The sequence below is a fragment of the Alosa sapidissima genome, chromosome 19 (assembly GCF_018492685.1).
Source record: "Alosa sapidissima isolate fAloSap1 chromosome 19, fAloSap1.pri, whole genome shotgun sequence".
NCBI classification, from domain to species: Eukaryota; Metazoa; Chordata; class Actinopteri; order Clupeiformes; family Clupeidae; genus Alosa; species Alosa sapidissima.
This window is the reverse complement of record NC_055975.1, coordinates 12,121,798-12,138,970: the sequence shown is the minus strand read 5'-3', so window position 1 is coordinate 12,138,970 and position 17,173 is coordinate 12,121,798. Positions and strand designations below refer to the sequence as shown.

The 17,173-nt window shown below is 44.9% G+C and overlaps 1 protein-coding gene across 6 annotated transcripts in view; it reads right to left on the bottom strand.

Moving 5' to 3' along the window:
• The window catches only part of LOC121693538 (connector enhancer of kinase suppressor of ras 3-like), a 44,961-nt gene that overhangs the window by 15,535 nt on the left and 12,253 nt on the right, over positions 1-17,173 (bottom strand). For 3 of the 6 annotated variants that reach the window (XM_042073026.1, XM_042073027.1, XM_042073032.1), the window contains exons 2-9: positions 16,604-16,767; positions 11,206-11,408; positions 10,012-10,099; positions 5,577-5,618; positions 3,932-4,051; positions 3,500-3,559; positions 1,848-1,916; positions 1,481-1,633 (exon numbers count right to left, since the gene is read on the bottom strand). In XM_042073026.1, coding sequence (XP_041928960.1) covers positions 1,481-1,633; positions 1,848-1,916; positions 3,500-3,559; positions 3,932-4,051; positions 5,577-5,618; positions 10,012-10,099; positions 11,206-11,408; positions 16,604-16,767 — 899 coding nt within the window. Of the gene's footprint in view, positions 1-1,480; positions 1,634-1,847; positions 1,917-2,165; positions 2,595-3,499; positions 3,560-3,931; positions 4,052-5,576; positions 5,619-10,011; positions 10,100-11,205; positions 11,409-16,603; positions 16,768-17,173 lie in introns of those variants that run through there. The other 3 variants (XM_042073030.1, XM_042073028.1, XM_042073029.1) reach the window with 3 other exon arrangements.

Sequence of the window (17,173 nt, the reverse complement as noted above, 5' to 3'; positions counted from 1 at the left end):
TTCTGGCATCTCCTAAGCCTGATTCTGGCCATGTTGTGCACATGCCATAGGTAGATGACAATCTTCAGACCCCCATAGGATTGAATGTGCTGATAAGTTACTTCATAGACTTTGGTTAATTGCCTTTGTTTATAAAAGTGCTACATAAATAAATTGACATTGACATTAAAGGAATCTCCATTCTCTCTAGGCACAATGGCATCAGTGTGGTAGACTAAAGACATGCTTAGTTTGGAACAATGTTGCAAAAACTCCTGTTATTTTGTGATTTGATTTTCTTCAGTCACTAAATATTAAAGACATTAACTGTGATACATCAAAATATTTTGTTTTTCTTTTATGTCTCCCAGCTTGTTTCCCATGTAACATGTAGTACTGACTAAAGTTCAGCAACCAGAAATCAATTACACACCTACTAAGCCCAACTCTTACTCGATACTCGATATGTTTTCTCGATACCGTGCAATAACTCATGTTTTCATGTCACAGATCATTCAATCACCTGGCACCTCCCCAGTGCCACAGGCTGACCCTTGACACATCTCTGATTCATCGTGGGTGATCCACCTCTGCTTGTCAGCTAGTTCACCTCAGAGATTTGCCACCGTGATTTCCAGACACCGTGTTCAAACAATTAGGCAGACAAGCCTGGATTGGCCCCCTTTGTAATAAGAGGCCTTTTTGTTTGAGGGAAAAGACTGAGATGGCTTGATCAGATTCGGTCTTCCCAGAGCATACACAGGCACCTGAGAGGCGATGCATGGCTGCTAGCCAGCCGGGCGAGCTTGATTACAAGGGCCTTTTGTTTGTCGAGGATCCCGTTCAAAAGAAGGAGAGTTGGGACAGAACGGCTCTGACAGCCTAATTTCCCCCGATGAACACGGCTTCTGATCGGGATTAGCATTACATAAATGTCTGAATACAGGAATTTGGGAGCCTTGATTATGTTTTTTAACAAAAGGTGTGAGTGTTGTCTGACCTTCTTTTGAGAGGGTTAGTCTAAGCTATTCAAAGAGATTGAAAATAGATTTAAGTAATTTCATTTAATACCTGCTAGCAATGCCAAGAACAGTAGAAATTCACCCCAGTTTTCAGCTAAACAGCATAACCTGAGTACAACAATGGTTGTTCTCCATTGGGAAAGACACTGTTGTGTTGGTCATTACAGATCTAGTCTTCGCCACAGGCCACAGCTGAGTGACATCATAGTGGAATCATCATTCTGTGGAAAACACTGGTATTGTTCGGAGAATAGCAGCATTGTTCCCAACTAGTGCCATGAGCTAATAAGACAAGAACCAGGCCTGCCATTAGAGAATAATGTCATTTTCAAAAAGGAAAGCTCTTGTTGCCAATAACCATCTAGTAGTTGGAATGGCAATTCTCCATTCTGTAACCAACAGACATGAGCATCCCTGGTTATTTTGTCAATCAATTAGCGAAGAGATTTGAAAGAGATAGGCCCAGTGCTGAAGCTGACCTGTACTTGAGGCACCGCAGGCTTCCAGCGCATGTTTTTGAGGGGGGCAGGGGTGAACCCAGAGGTGCCTGTGGGTCTCTTCTTCAGCATCAGCGCAACACCTTTGGGATCCTCCCTGAGCTTGGCCACCAGGTTTTTCAGCTGCCAGCCAACCTGAACAGCAGAGGCAAAGCATGATTGGTGAAATTAAATAATAGGAATCAGAAGAAGGCCTATAAACCTCGAAACGTTATCCAATACAATGTACATCTGAAGCCAGAGTATATACTGTAACACTTTGCAAGATCAGAAGTCTATACAAGATTAAAATATCATCAAGATATTTTCAAGAATCGAGAGCAAAAATGAAATAGATGGAATTCCTTACCACTGTCTGATGGTTGACTTGGATCACCTCGTCACCTGCATGGATCTTTCGTGTCATGTCAGCAGGAGACTGGAATGAGAGGATAGCAGTTTCCAGAGGAGAGGGACAGTGAAGAGAGAGAGGGGGAGAAAGATGTTAGTCCCTAAACCACTCTCTCCCAAGCTACAGCAAGAAATACCTGAACATAAGCAGGGAAAGCCTCATCGAGGCTGTTTAAGACACAGGATTTAGACTTTGTTAGCATTCTCCCTACTCTTATCTGTGAGGCTGACGTGAAGCAAGCCATACCAAGTCCAACACAAACCATAAAGAACAAACCTGAGATTAGAATGATAAAAGACTGAGATGTTTAGCTTCTTGAACAGACGTAAAATGTCAGTGTGATTAATTAGGTGTGATTAATCATAAACTGGACACACATTCTTGAGTGGAGACATGGAAATCTGTTTGGCGTGCTGGAACACAGGACCTGCATTGCTTATGGCGTCGCTCACACCTAAGTGGCGTTTAGCGTTGGAGTCTGCTAAAGGTTCATTACGATGCCCGTCCTCCCCACCTCCAGCGAGGGAGGGTGCGCCGCAGGGGGTTGGTGTGCTAGCTAACACATTTCCCACAGAATGAACAGGCAGCAGGCAGGCAGGCAGGCCACAGATGGAGGGATGGCTAGACGTAACCCACCATTAGCCCCCTGTCTTTCCTCTCCCCCAGAGCTGTTGGCAGGAGCTAGAGACTGTTTACGGACAACATTTGTGTTGCCATGCAGATTGAACTGCGTTGGGGGGGGGGGTAGTCAAGGAAACATTAAAGATAAAAAGAGAGGGAAAACCAGTTGACTATATCAAATGCTTTTTAGCATCTTTGGGGCAACTGATCGATTCACCATCAGAAAATTATAATCAATAAAAGTCAATTAAAATTATAATCAATAAAAGTCAATTAAAAATAAAGTGCTGAAGCAAGTGTAATCTACAACCCAGCTCTAGTAAAGCTGCATGAATTTCCATGGCATGTATTTTCAAGCAAAAGGATATTTGTTAACATGCAAATCAGGCGCCAACTGAATTCAGTGGTATTTTTCCACCCTATAGAGCAGTCGTTATCTCCCGACGTATACAAAAACAGATTGCAAATCATCTATACTGGCTTCAAAGATCATATGCACTTCCTTAATTCTCACTCATTTTCCAGTATACCATGCATCCAGTTTTGTTCTGTTGATCAGAGACATTGGTTGCCAAATAAAGTGGAAGAACTCCACAATTTCCACAACATTTTATCCAATGCTTTATCTCTGCCAATTTACTTAGTTTGAGTATAAAAAGTGAATTTCAACAATTTGTGGAGTGTGTGCGTGTTGCGGTAGCTATTTCTGGCTGGGGTGGCTCACACAAAGCGGATGGGCGTGTGGGTGGCTGTGTGGGAAGGTGTGTGCGAGTGTATTTGTGTGTGTATGAGTGAGTATGTCAGGAGGCGGTCTTCTGGCCTCATCAGACTGCGCCGCGATCAATGTTGCTCAGATCATTCAATATGGTGCCTCGACTCGTGACGGCAAAGCCACTGGGGCGGCTCTGGTTAAATTTATCCATGGCGTACGGAGACAGACACCGGGTGGGCGATCGGAGCCCCCGTCTGTATACGCCTGTCTTACTCACATGCTCCGTGGTGCCGGTGATGACGTGAAGACCATCGTAGGTGGACTTGATGTACATGCCCTGGGGAAGAGGAGAGACGGGGAGTGAGTGAGTGTCAGCCTGACAGCCCTGCACTGTAAATAAGACTCAAAAAGGAGAGGAAACACCAGGCTTCACACACAATGACGCCGGGAGTGAGGGGGCAACGGACGCAATGGCTATGATAGAAGACGGTTATTAATATTATGCTTCTGCCTCCAACGGAAGCACACATATCAGAGTTTGGGAGAACTGTGTGTCTTAATGTGACACTGCAAACTTGATTAATTGCTTTTCAGATGAATGGATTGTGAATCATCTAGATTGTGCCTTAGATTGATTGATATGGCCCCATAACAACATGAATGCAGACAATAATAATAAACATTATAATTTCATAGCTTAATGTCTCACCAGGCCCTCTCCAGGTTTGATGTTGTTCAGCTGGACTTCTTCGAGGCAAGCTGACTGGCTCATTAGGGGGTCAGAGGTCGTTCTCACAGTCTGGTCACAGATGGTGTTCAACACCTTGGACTGCAGATGACAGAGGAGGAAAACCTTTTAACCGCCCAGTTGCTGGTAGACCAATTAGAACAGACACACTACAAGCAACTATTCATTGTCCAACTGTAGATTCATACGCCCCAGGGTTTTTAGCCACCTTGAACCAAACATGTTTACATTTGCAATTGCATGTGTGACTGAGTTCATTTGAACTGTTATGGTCACACATACACAACACACACATATCATTAGCAGTGTCCTTGACCATGATCCCAAACAGAGGCTGGGACTGTGTGGACCCCTCGGAGAAAAGAATGAAGATCATTAACGTGCCATAAATATAGGGTGTTATAAAGGGCAGCAAATACTGGTGGTAAAGTCCCCCTACCCCCTCATCATTAGGGCCAATCACAACACTTTGTCATCATTAGGGGAGGCAGTCGGGTGATGTGAGCCCAAGAAAGAGGCTTTTCTTCTCCACACTAGCTCGTAGCAAGCACCCAAAACAAATGTGAGCACACAAGACACAAAGAGGGACTGACGCACACAAGCCCAGACACCAACTTGCACGCTTGCACAGATGTTAAAGCAACGTCATTCAATTTACACAAACGCAAGCCACTAAAGTCAAGGTATACAACAAACAAACAAACACACACAGAAAAACACACGCACGCACACGCACACGCACACACACACACACACTATAACTGAAGCGCAGTTATAGTAAACCAATTCATCCTCAATTGAATTTTCTGCTGACTGCACAAATATACTAACAGCTCACAAGAGGGAGGGGGGATGTGCAAACAAGACTGACCACAATGAAAACACCATTTCTCAGCTCTGGGCAGCAGAAAGCTGGACCTTCCCTGCCATTACTTCTACAGTTCTGACTAAACACACAGCAAAGGAAAGGTGCAGGGGTGGTGGAGCCTTTCCCGCCATGCGCCGGGTTGCTATGGAGTTCACTGGGGTGTCTGGGAAAAGAGGAGGTCCACTGTCATGGTCTGTGTGTGTGTGTGTGTGTGTGTGTGTGTGTGTGTGTGTGTGTGTGTGTGTGTGTGTGTGAGAGTGAGTGTGAGTGAGAGAGAGAGAGAGGGGGAGTGTGGGTTCTGGAGAGTGTCACCCAACAGGAAGCACTGATGGATGGGAAAAGGCAAATCAGCCCTTGCGCTTTACCAGTGGCCCCTGTCTGAAGCCTTTCTACCACGTGGGGGAGGGGGGGTGCTGAGAGCCCTGTCACTTCACCTCCCTGTAAATGGATTAGCAATTTCCCTTCTGAAATGTTCTAACACCTCCTCACCGCTTCCTCTATTGCCTTGGACGTGTGCCAAAAGCGTAAGAGAGAACCGCTCAAGGCATATACAGTGGACTGGATACCCCCGAGTTCTCCCCCCATGGGAATAAGGGGCAGAAAACATCTGGCCTATAAGTGCAGAGTGAAGAACCCTCCCCGAGGGCTCTGTCAGAAATATTCATTACAACACTCACTTCACTCAGCATCAGCACACACACCCACAGCATAAACAGAGAGGTATTGGACAATACTTACGACTTCTAGAATCTTCTCTTCCATGTCAAAGACAGTGCAGTCCTGCAAAAGCAGATGAGAGACAGCATTGTAAGTTTCAGTTCCAGTACAGTTCCAGTTTAAAAGTTGACACCAAACAGAGCTAAAAAAAACAAATCGAAATAAGCACACATAAACAAAATGGCAAGGTCAGATGTGATATACAAGGGAGATGATGTAAGTAAACATGCGGATATAGAGCTGCTTGTGGGACGAGGAGGTGCCTGAAAATCAACCGTTAGCAGATTTGAATTACATCTCTATGTCAGTTTGAGGACAAGATAATTGCATCATACTGTGTGGGGTTGCGCTAAACTACAGGGGTAGGCTAGCAAACAGGCTTGGCACGCAGGAGCTGGGATCTAAAAGCAGGAGGCCTAGGCAGGAGTCATTGCAGCCCTATGTATTCAAAGAAAATGAATAGGAGTCTGCATGTCTGTGGGCACTGCTGCCTTTTTTAAAAGTCAAACTGGATAACTGGAAAACAAGGGGGTCTTCAGACGGAGGGAGACTGTGATTTTCACATGTGCTTGGCTGTGTGGGAATTGTGCGTTGCTTGGGGCGACAGCTGTGGGTGGATATTAAGTGTCTATCGAGGGGTAGCTGCTGTGTGAGCTGGGAGTGAGGGCAGAGAGAGTGACCCCCCTCTGACCAATGGCTACAGGTGGGACTGATCATTCACAGCTGCAAGAACACAGCTGAGGGAAGGAGGGAGAGGGGGTCATCTTTGTGTGTCTGCATATACATATTGAATGCATGTGTCCATTTTGTGTGCAAGCATTTGTGTGTGTGTGTGTGTGTGTGTGTGTGCGCGCATGCGTGACAGTAAATGTTGAATTTACATGAGCATGTGCATTTTCTACGTGTTTGCAAGTTAAAGCACTGTGGTTAAAGTCTGTGTCTAAGTGTCAGATGTGTGTGCACTCACTGTATGCGTGGGTGCCTTCGTGTGCGTGAGTGTGCGTGAGTGTGCTTTTGCATGTGTCGAGAACAGACGGCTTACAGCACGTCAACAATGCTGGGAATGCGAGGAAGGCACCTGTCCCCCCACTGTCAGCCGTGTGGGAGAGAACGTCGCCCCATGTCCACAGAGCAGGGTTCACACACAGTAACACAATCCCAATCACGGCCTGTGAATGGACGGCCTCTCAAGTTCAGGTGTGTTGTGGCCACAGTTGCATCTGAGGCTTTCAGCTCTTTAGCTGAAGCGTGAACTGGATGGAATGAGATCTTGATAGGCGGCTTGAGTTCATTAGTTCGGAAAATAAATTCAGCTCTCAGAGAAACTATGAAAACCTCGGCGTGAAGGCAGTCGAAACACAAACAGAGATGTCCTAATGGTGTTTAAAAACTCGGGCTAAACTTTCAATTACAGTCCCTCAGTGGTATTCAATGTAAACATGAAAAGAATGTTAATTTGTTTATGTTCTGCGCCGAAGAGAGTGCGGGGCCACAAAGGCATGTCTGTTATAGGCCACGTGAATCTATTGTATGAGGGCTGGACACAGCGGGGGGGGCGCTTTGTGGGTCTGTGCCTGTAACCTGCTCCTGACCAACTCCACTTTTCCAATTCATGGATTGAGATGAGAGAGATCCAGATCGGGTTTTAAAAGTGAATCGACTAACCAAGTGAACCACAAATCAGAATATATCAAAGCGGTCTTTGATATTGTTGTCAAATTCCTCCTGCTTTGCTCAGACTTTGTTCAACTGGTTTGTGTGCTTTTCAAATGTGGATTGGAGAATATTTAATTGCTTCATATCACTCATGTTTTTGTCTGTGGACACAAAGATCAAAGTAGAAAAACATGTATTCTTACTCATTTCTGGATCCAATACGAAAGTTTTCCAAAATGATATTCCAAAAGTAGGTGGAAAGAAATGTCGGTTTTGGAGGAAATGTGCTGTGCATTCCATCACATCAGACAACAAATCATTCTATATTTAGAAAATTACATGGTGAATAAGTGTGTTCCTCAATGATTTAACTTGAGAGCACTGTGTAATCCCAAGACAAAACAAAGCAAACACTGCTGGTCTGTTCCACATCAAAACATCCTCTTAATTAAATCTCCCCCTCACCCCCTCTCCCTGGGTTTGGCCTTTTAGTGGGTCTCTCAGTTTTCACGACGTCTTCAAAACAACATTTTAAAGCATCTTGGCATTTGTACAGTGAGACTTTCTGTGCCGACGAAATCCCCCTCGTGTGGCACACTGCTGTTATCTCAAGCCCATGATCATAATGAGTCAATCTATATCAAATCTAAAGCGGGAAGGAGGCACTGAGAAGCAGAACCCTCCCCTAGGTGTTCATGTTAACACGCACCATCTGATAGAGATCAAATGATGCTGCCGACTGCCATCTTTGATTTGAAACTACAGACATATTGTCCTGCCAAGTGATGAAGTGGCAGAGAGAGAGAGAGAGAGAGAGAGAGAGAGAGAAAGAGAGTGAGAGAGATAAAGATAAGAGAGAGAGAGAGAGAGAGAGAGAGAGAGAGAGAGAGAGAGAGAGAGAGAGAGAGAGAGAGAGAGAGAGAGAGAGAGAGAGAGAAGAAAGAGAGAGTGCTCTGTTGGCAAACCAACTGAGCCAGTGTTGTTGTTCAGCTTGGGGGGCTAGTAAGCTGAGGCTACAAAGCCTGGCCATCACAAATCGAATCCCCCCTATTACATGCTCTGTACAATAACTGCATGTGATTTGCCTTCAGCAATCCCTATATATAGCTAAATAATCTCCCAGCCTCTGGGTCAAGTGAGAGAATGTCTATTGCTGCTATTGTGTCAGAACACTTTTAATTTGTGACAGTGCAGCGCATTGATTGGTCATGCTAGGAGCTTATTCTTCATTAAGTATCCATGAAGGCTCACGAGGTCGGCACCACCACAAATACCCTGGCTGGAGAACAGAATCACAGCAGGCAATGGTTTAGCACAGCTCAGCCCTGGACTTAACATGGGAAAGCCAATGGTCCCAGTACTCTTTGTCATAGATGTGGTTTGTGATGTCCAACTTCAAACACACAAACTACCTGTTCATCCTTTTCCTTACAATGCATACCAAAATATGGTCTTATATTACGTATACAAATATTAGTAAAATATTTTGTATTTCAAACACAATAATATTTGTTTTAAAAATCTCTCAGATTTATGGTAAACAATTCACCCTCCTGAAAGTGCACATCTGAATGGGGCCATCGAACAGTAAGGGGTGAGAGGTCCGTGTGTCAGACCTTCAGGAAGCACCATGACTTCCTACAAGGCTTAAGGTTATAGAGGTCTAAAGAGAAACCACAGGTCTCAAGGCTGGGGTTGCACAGAAACATTTCACTTCAAAGGAAAGGCCACTGCAGGGAATTAACACCCTGACCTTCTCCCACTAACAGTAAAACATTCCCACTACCCCGCTCGAGCTGCCCACTGCTTAATGCGCACAATCCATTCATTCCCAGCCAGGCTAAGGCTTCTTCTCAATCTCAGTGGGCATTCAACAAGAATTCGCAGACTGAAGTTCCTTTCCCTCTGATTAAAAAATGAAGCTCCAAAATAAATGTAAAAGTCTAACAATCTAATACAAGTCATTATCAGTACTGTCCTGTTTCCAATGAACTTCATGTTAAAAGAATGTATATTTCAAATATACAGACTTAAAGCAACACCAAAGAACTTTTCCTCTGTCGCACGCACTATTTGTTTATCCAGCACCAGCTTTGCAAATAACAATGTCCACAGACAATGTAGAATATGTTGCATGATTTTACGAAGTACGATGTATTGCGACATCAGATCAGGTTATAGCCGATAGAGGGCCGCGAAGCGAATGCAGAAAGTGCCGTTCACCCTATTACGAGTTGAACCACTGAAACGATTTTGGAAACATTATTTTAAGGTACAAAAAACTCTTTGGTGTTGCTTTAAAGCATCATTTAAGCGTTATCATGCTATTATTCATAGACCTGCCACTGAAAACTGGACCGCCACCATTTCTTTTGAACGATGGTGGTAATGAAAGCACAGAGACGCGAGCCTCCCATGGTGAACATCTTGCAGGGGTGAAACTGGATCCACATGGCTGTGAGAGGGAGGATGAGGCGAAGGAACGCTGGCGGCCAACTTTTAAAGGCCTGAGGTTTTTTAATGAAACTGTAAACTTGCTGTCTGCGACTGCTACACCAAGGGGTTCCCCTCATTAGCGAGAAACAGAGATCGCAAAAGAAAAAAAAAAAAAAAAACCTGACACTCGTGTTGCCATATGTTAACACGGCTCACCTCAAGCTCTACATCATGTCCAGGCTGTGCAAACTCTGAAGGGATCTCACAATCTGTCAAGAGCAGCCTCAGGACAGGCCAGGCACTGGAGGAAATGTGGATGTTTTACTGACAGGGTTGATATATAGCATGGTAAAGGATGACTGACCTGTTGCACTGTGGTAGTGAGCTCCAGGCAAAGCTGAATGATCTTGTTCTTGGTGGCTGTGAAGTCGCTGATGCCGGTCAGGGGCGTCCTTCAGACAGATAGTGGGGAAAAACAGAGAGCCAGAGTGGAGGAGTTGATGTGGGGGAGGGAGATGAGGAGAAAAGAGGACAGACATGACAGAGACAGCATGGGGAGAGAAGGGAGAGAAAAAAAGATGTAAAAAAATACTTTTGTTGGCATTTTCCCACAATATTCATGTCCCAGGCTGCCCACCCCTGACTGCACGCTGACGGTATATCAAAACAGTGAATAGGCCATCAATCACGCAGAGGCACAACAGAGTGACGTTCTGCTTCCAGGGGCTAATGCAGCCGACGCGCACAATAGCAGAGGCGGCGGCCGGCGGCCTAACCACAGTGTGTCTGGCGACGATAGGGCTTGGGGTCACAGGGGAGGGGAAAAAAAACGTAGAACTGAGGAGTTTCCCACAAATCTGTCTGCCACAAAAAAAGTTGTCAGTTTCTCCTCTGCTTAACTATGAAACAATAGCCAAATGTGGAGGGAGAAGCCATCAAGCAAAAATTAATGGCATGAAGTCAAAGTCTGTTAAAAAAATCACTAAAGAACAGTCTGGTTTCATCGGTTCTACAATATGGTTAGTCTAAGATGGGCCCTCTGGAAGGGCCTCCTCCGTAAACCATAGCACTGAAAACCAAACTCCCACAAGTCCATATGAGTGTAATACATTCTACAGATATCATTTCTGTTGAGTGATGCCCTCCGTTAATATGGGAAGTGCTGGACATTGACCAGACCAAATGAGACGACGGAAACCGACCAGACTAGATCTAGTTTCATTCATTTGCCCTTGAAACATCTATGGAAAAAACTCTCAAGGGTAAAGACAAAAATGACTTGAAATAGTATTTCTGCTGGGTTTGTCTGCAAGCATTTGGGAACCCGTGTTTTAGAGGGAAACAGATCCTTTAAAAGTCATAAGAGGATTTAGTGAATGTTATGGCTCCAGTGAGTGCATGAGGTTATATATGTTTTATCAGCGGGCCCAAATGCTTATTCCACGATCAACATATAATTCTGTGGCTGCATCCATTTGTCCAGATGCTACATCTGTCATGCATGCAGTGTGCCATTAGACTTTGTGGCACTACAGGGAAGAGTGACATCACACCGTACCTGTCCAACCAGGCCAGGAGGCTCTTGGCTGCACCGATGAGCTCCACCACAGAGGTGAGGAACTCGTTGGGGGGCTTGTGGGAGCTGGTGCCGTCGTACGTGGGGCTTTTGCGCCGCTCAGACGTTCCCATGTGGAGGTTGTTGGACGCTGCCCTCATTCTTACCACCAGATTCTTCAGGTTATCGGTCTCCACGCCATAGTTCTAAGAGAAGCACATAAAAAGATGAATTAGTCAGGCAGACTAAAAGTGGATAGCACAATGAATGAGCAACTGTTCTATGCTATATTTAAGCCAAATAGACACAATGACAGTTAACAAACACATGGAAATTAACAGATGCATATATTTAGTGCAACAATTCCACTGAAAATATAGAAAATATGATTATTTGGCAAGGAGTTTAAGATAAAGTGATATTCACTGATGACAGTAGATAAAATATGCACAAGGAGGTTCTGATTATGCTAGTCGGCAGTTGGAACTTTAATATCTCCAAGTCAAAATGTAACACGTTTGCTGGTCAGTTGGTATGAAGTCACAAGTGAAGAGCATCGCACAAGGGTGAGGAGGCCATCAGTCACTGCTTATTTTCAGGGAGGAATTCAGAATTCCCCAGCAGAACCCCCCCCCCTCCTCCCCCCTCTCCTAAACCTCCAGTAGAGTCCTGCACGTGTACTCACCTGATTCCCATGAAGTGAGCAAAGTTCACATTCCTGAGACAGGCTACTTCCTCCTCACACATTCCTCGAATTTGCAGCAGTTCTTTCTCAGACCTTCGCAGATCAGGCCTGCTGCAGCAGGGTCACCTGACAGGCCTTGCGATGCTGGACTACATTCTAGAGCTGACCCTGATCACACTGTACCACTGGTGAGGACTCAAATGAAATGAGCGCAGTAAGCACAACCTCGTGTTTGGAAAGGGATCTACATATCTGCAAATTAACTGCACTTACAGGCAGGTCAAAACTGAGGACAGCTGAGTGTAAGCAGCGCTACCATCAAGCTTTAGATCCAAAAGCCCTTAGGTTTTCAATCCGTCAGAGACCATCAACTGCTAGATTTGACATTTGACATTTTAAATCCTCCAGTTGTCAGATGTTCAGAGGCGGAAAGTTACTCATAAACAGACACCATCATGTCAGTTCAGGTCAGTGCAAAACCATAGATAGATGTGACTGGAAAAGGTAAGGTAGTTTGATCTTATAAGATGACTTCCTGTGTCTCCACCACCACCACATTTAAGAATGTTTTGGCCATTCCACAAGCTAAAAATAAAAATGTACACATTCCACCTTGTTATTCTTCAAACTATCAGTGGTACATGTTGAACAACAGTGAAATAGGTCAAAGACTCTTGAATAGTTGGCCAATAGTTGGTGTGTTGCTTAATTTAGAAACTGAATCTGGCGACTTCATTCCTTATAAATATCATGGAAAGAATGCATTTGAGCCAGAGTTCTTGAATCAGGAGCCTCCTGTTTTGGCCTTTACAGTGAACATTCATGCCAGGCTCCTGCATTTTAACCTGACCTAACGTGCTGAGCAAAGGGAATGGTTTGGATCTAGCTTAATCTGAATTTACAAGTGTAACCCCCTAGTGAGTTACCATTTTAATAGAAAAGGTGAAAGTGAAAGTTGCCATGTGGTAACCAGACACAATTGACAAAATAGTAGAACGTGGTCAGGCAACCAAAACGCATCAGTAATTTATTAAGGCAAAGACATGGGCGAGATCTAATCAGAACACAAACAGCATTGTTGTGTCTAGCACACACACAAATAAACATGCTTCCAGATGTAAGCATCCTTTTGTTCACTACAGACTGCTGAGCAGCTCTGGCGAGGAAGCCATTCTGCCATTTGTTTTGGTTCAAATCTCAAACACCTCTTTAGGCTCTTTCATTAGTCTTAATTGCTCCCAGACCCCTTGAGACTTCTCCACACAGATGTTTTTAACTGTCGCACAGTACTTGGGAGAGACATAAAACTGAGGGTGCAAGTGGCTTCCACCACGTCAGATTAGTTTTAAATTGAAAGCATTCGAAGGCCTCTGCTTGCTTGCTGTGTCAGCCCAGGGACAGCTTTGACAGGTTTACGGCCAGGGCCGCTTTGAAAACGTTCAGCCCGGGAAGCTGTGTGAGCAAACCCATGTCCTGCCAGTGGAGCCACATGAAAAATGAAGCGGGACTATTGAAACAGCAGGTCTCTTCCCCAAGTCCCTGCAGTCAGAGGTGGGAACAGACACCATCACCTGGGATGGCCATTGGGATACCACAAGGGGCTCTGTGGGACGAGCTCCCCTGTTCTACAAGCACCAAGGCAAGAACTTCAGCTTAGCCCTGGTGACAGGTGGGGGTCCACATCTGTTTCTGTCTCCTCCCGAGACACACTCTGGAGTTTTCTGCCGAGGGAGAGAGGGAGAGAGAGAGAGAGAGAGAGAGAGAGAGAGAGCTCTCCTGCACTGGTAATGCACCACACATTCCACCTCTCACTTGGCTTCAAACAGCCTTAATGTCTATTCCAGACCTCTAAGACAATAGGTGGTTTCTTTCCTTAGAAAGGGCCACAAGGCTTTGGAATAGCACTAGAGAGGTGCAGGGTTTCAGAGGAGGTTCTGTTGGAGTCATCACAGCCCATGAATCGCAGCTCTTTTCATTAAGCTATTTCATGACTCCTTTGTGAGAACGGCTTGTTCTGATGGCTTTTACCTCACAGGGGATACAAGATCAAGACCTGAGTAGAAGATGATTCTAAACTAGGAATGAGATGCTATATAGTCTGTATATATGTCAGACAGGCACCGTGAAATGCCAATAACATGCAGAACTACAAAAAAGAGCTTAGAAAGGCTTTCAAAATAATGAAGAGACTCAACCCTTGGTCCAAGTTCATGCTCCATCGGTTATTTGAGATTACCACTAGATATTAGATAAATGCCAGAAATTGGATAAAATATTAGGTTAGAATATACTAAGCTGTATTAGGAGAAGCTCATCTGTGGCTGTGGTACTATGCAAGCTGTCTTGCATAGTCCTACCTACCTAGACAAAGTCCTACCTATCAAGCCATATGGTAAAATGCATGTGATAGGGAAAGGTTTCTGTGTCCAAAACATGGGCATGGAGAACATTCCTTTTAAGGTATCATAACCTTTGAGGAGAACATGGCGAAACAACATGTTTAACATGCTCAACAACGTGTTACTATTAATGAGATCCCAACTGCCTTAGGAGGTGAAGGAATGTCGTGAAAATAAGGTGTGAAAAATAGGCAAAGTCACTGAAGATGATGAAAATGGAGCTTTGATGGAACTTCTCCAGCAGTGACGATGGCCTTGTATTCCCTTTCCAAAGGGTCAGCAAGCGTTCAGCGGCGTCCCCCACACATGCTCCTGGATCTTATTTGTGTGACTTACGCAACTCCTAATATCATTCTCAATTAATGGTGGGTTTATTTAAGATTACGTATCATGTCAGGGAACACAGTGAAAACATAGGCAGAATTTATGAAGAGGATCAAAGGAAAACAATTTGGGCTTTGCTGAAAGTGGTCCGCCTGGGTGGAGAGGAGTCTGGGCCCAATTAGAGGGGTCTATACGGAGGGGCTCTGGACTTGTGGATGTATGGTATGGCTCAAGTGTTACGACATGAGGATATATCAAAGCTTTAAGCAAACTGTCTTTAAATGTTTCCATGTGTCCTCTGCTTTCACTACAAATGACTACACCTTATCTGTTAGACAGGAGATCACAGAGATCTATATGGAGTCGAGCGAGAACATTTCAAAGCCATCTCATGTAGGAGGATTTGTTTCTTCTACCGAAACAGCCATATACACATTTGGGACTGTTTTGTCTGTCTACATAGGATTTTAGGGCATGGGTGGAAAATTGTATGGACATATTGCAATAGCCAAACTCATATTACTGTTAAACCCTGCACTTGAAACGGGGCCTAACACTAATTTGGTGGTGGCACAACTGTGTGCAGCTAACCATGTTTGACTTGCTCCACTTGTCTGGTTGTGTTACAGTATGTAGTTGAAGTTGTATGTGCACATGTACAGTATGTGTCAGGTAAATGCAGTCATGCTCCAACAGGCAGCTGATCAACTAATCAAGCTTTAGCGCATGACTTCACATGCATACTATAGCTTTAGTGCATGACTATTAGAGACTATTCCTGAGTTTCAGGCTCTATAAAATCAGCATTACCAAAGACTAAGAAGAGAAAAGTCTAATGCTAGTGTAAGTTAAAACAAGGGAGTGTAGGCAGGAGAGTACAAGCCAGGAGAGTACAGCCAGTTGAAATAAAGGTAATGCATAGCTGAAAACACATCAAACACCTCCGGGGTTGGAGATTGAATCAGTGAGTCTGTGCTGCCACGCAGCAGTTTTGACACAGGAAGTGGTCAGACAGGAAGTGGTCAAATCCCAAATCAGTCCCATCTACACAAACAGAGAGTTGGCTGTGACTTAAAACTCACTTTGGATGTATTTAGTCTTTCTGCGTATCTCCACCTCTTCTACACTTTCTAGGCTACTCCCTTTCCCCTCTCCTTTGAAACGGTCATGCTGAAGGTCTAGTTAAGACAGTCTAGCCTGCAGTAAATCCACTGCTGGCAGTTTTTTTTTTATAGTCGTCGGCTGACAAGCTAGTCAGATTCTAGCACTCTATGAAGTCCTCCAACAGATTTTCTCATGAGTCTCTGGTTGTGTGCAGACATTTTGTCCTGATACTGGAAAAAGTAAACACTGAGGCTACATCCACCTATGGTTCACTTATCATTTCTGTTTTACTCTCCATAACTGATGGGGCAGAATGAAAGGGCGACACTAGTGTTACTTCACCAACACCACTCATAGCATTGTGATAAGCAGCTGACTGCCACACCAAACTACTCAAACAACCACAAATTTAAAACATGTTCTCTCCATCTCAGATAACATCAAATGACCAATAACTTTAATGGCCCTTCCCTGTGCGAAAGTGCCCGCTCACACTCCCAAGTGAGCAGTGTGGGAATGCCAAGAGGCTTCCTGCTCTATTGACTGGTGCAGCTTGAGGCTGAGGCAGCTAGACCAGGGACTGTTGCCCAGGACTGGTTGGCCCCTAAGCAGGGCACAGCGGAGGGTAGGGTGAGGGCTAGTGGCCCATAGCTCACAGAGCTACATCTCTCTGATCTCTTCTTAATGCTTGGATACGCTCCACCATCTGTCCCAGCCAGCCCGGTGCACTTTCAGGGCCACACAGACCAGACTGCTGTGACAAGCACAACAGCAACAGGAGCTTGCATGCCAAATTTTCACCCAGTACAGTGTTGGGCATTGAGATATTGCTAAGTTCAGACAAAGTGAGCATAGTGAGTAAAACGAGAAGAATAGTGAATATACTAACCAGAGCACAGAGCAGGTCCACCGCCTCCAGGACCAGTTCCTGATGGCCGATCCGGGACACCCCCAGTTCCTCCAGGTCCTGGTGGGAGATCTTTAGCAGCTGCTCCCCATTGATCTTCTCCCGCTCAAAGTTATGGATGTACTGCTGGAGGCTATCATCCAGTCCTAGGAAAACAAGAAGAATGGGGGACAAAGAGACAATAGAAAAATTGATAACGGCATTAGAACAATAACCAATTCAATTTAATTCAACTACGGAATCTTTGTATGCCCACGAGGCCTAACAGTGAAAAACACGGCCTCGATTGTTGTGGTTATATGCTAAAAGTATAAGTATATATACTTTTTTGATTCTGTGAGGGAAATTTGGTCTCTGCATTTAACCCAATCGGTGAATTAGTGAAACACAAACAGCACACAGTGAACACACAGTGAGGTGAAGCACACACTAATCCCGGCGCAGTGAGCTGCCTGATTCAACGGCGGCGCTCGGGGAGCAGTGAGGGGTTAGGTGCCCTGCTCAAGGGCACTTCAGCCGCAGCCCACTGGTCGGGGCTCGAACCGGCAACCC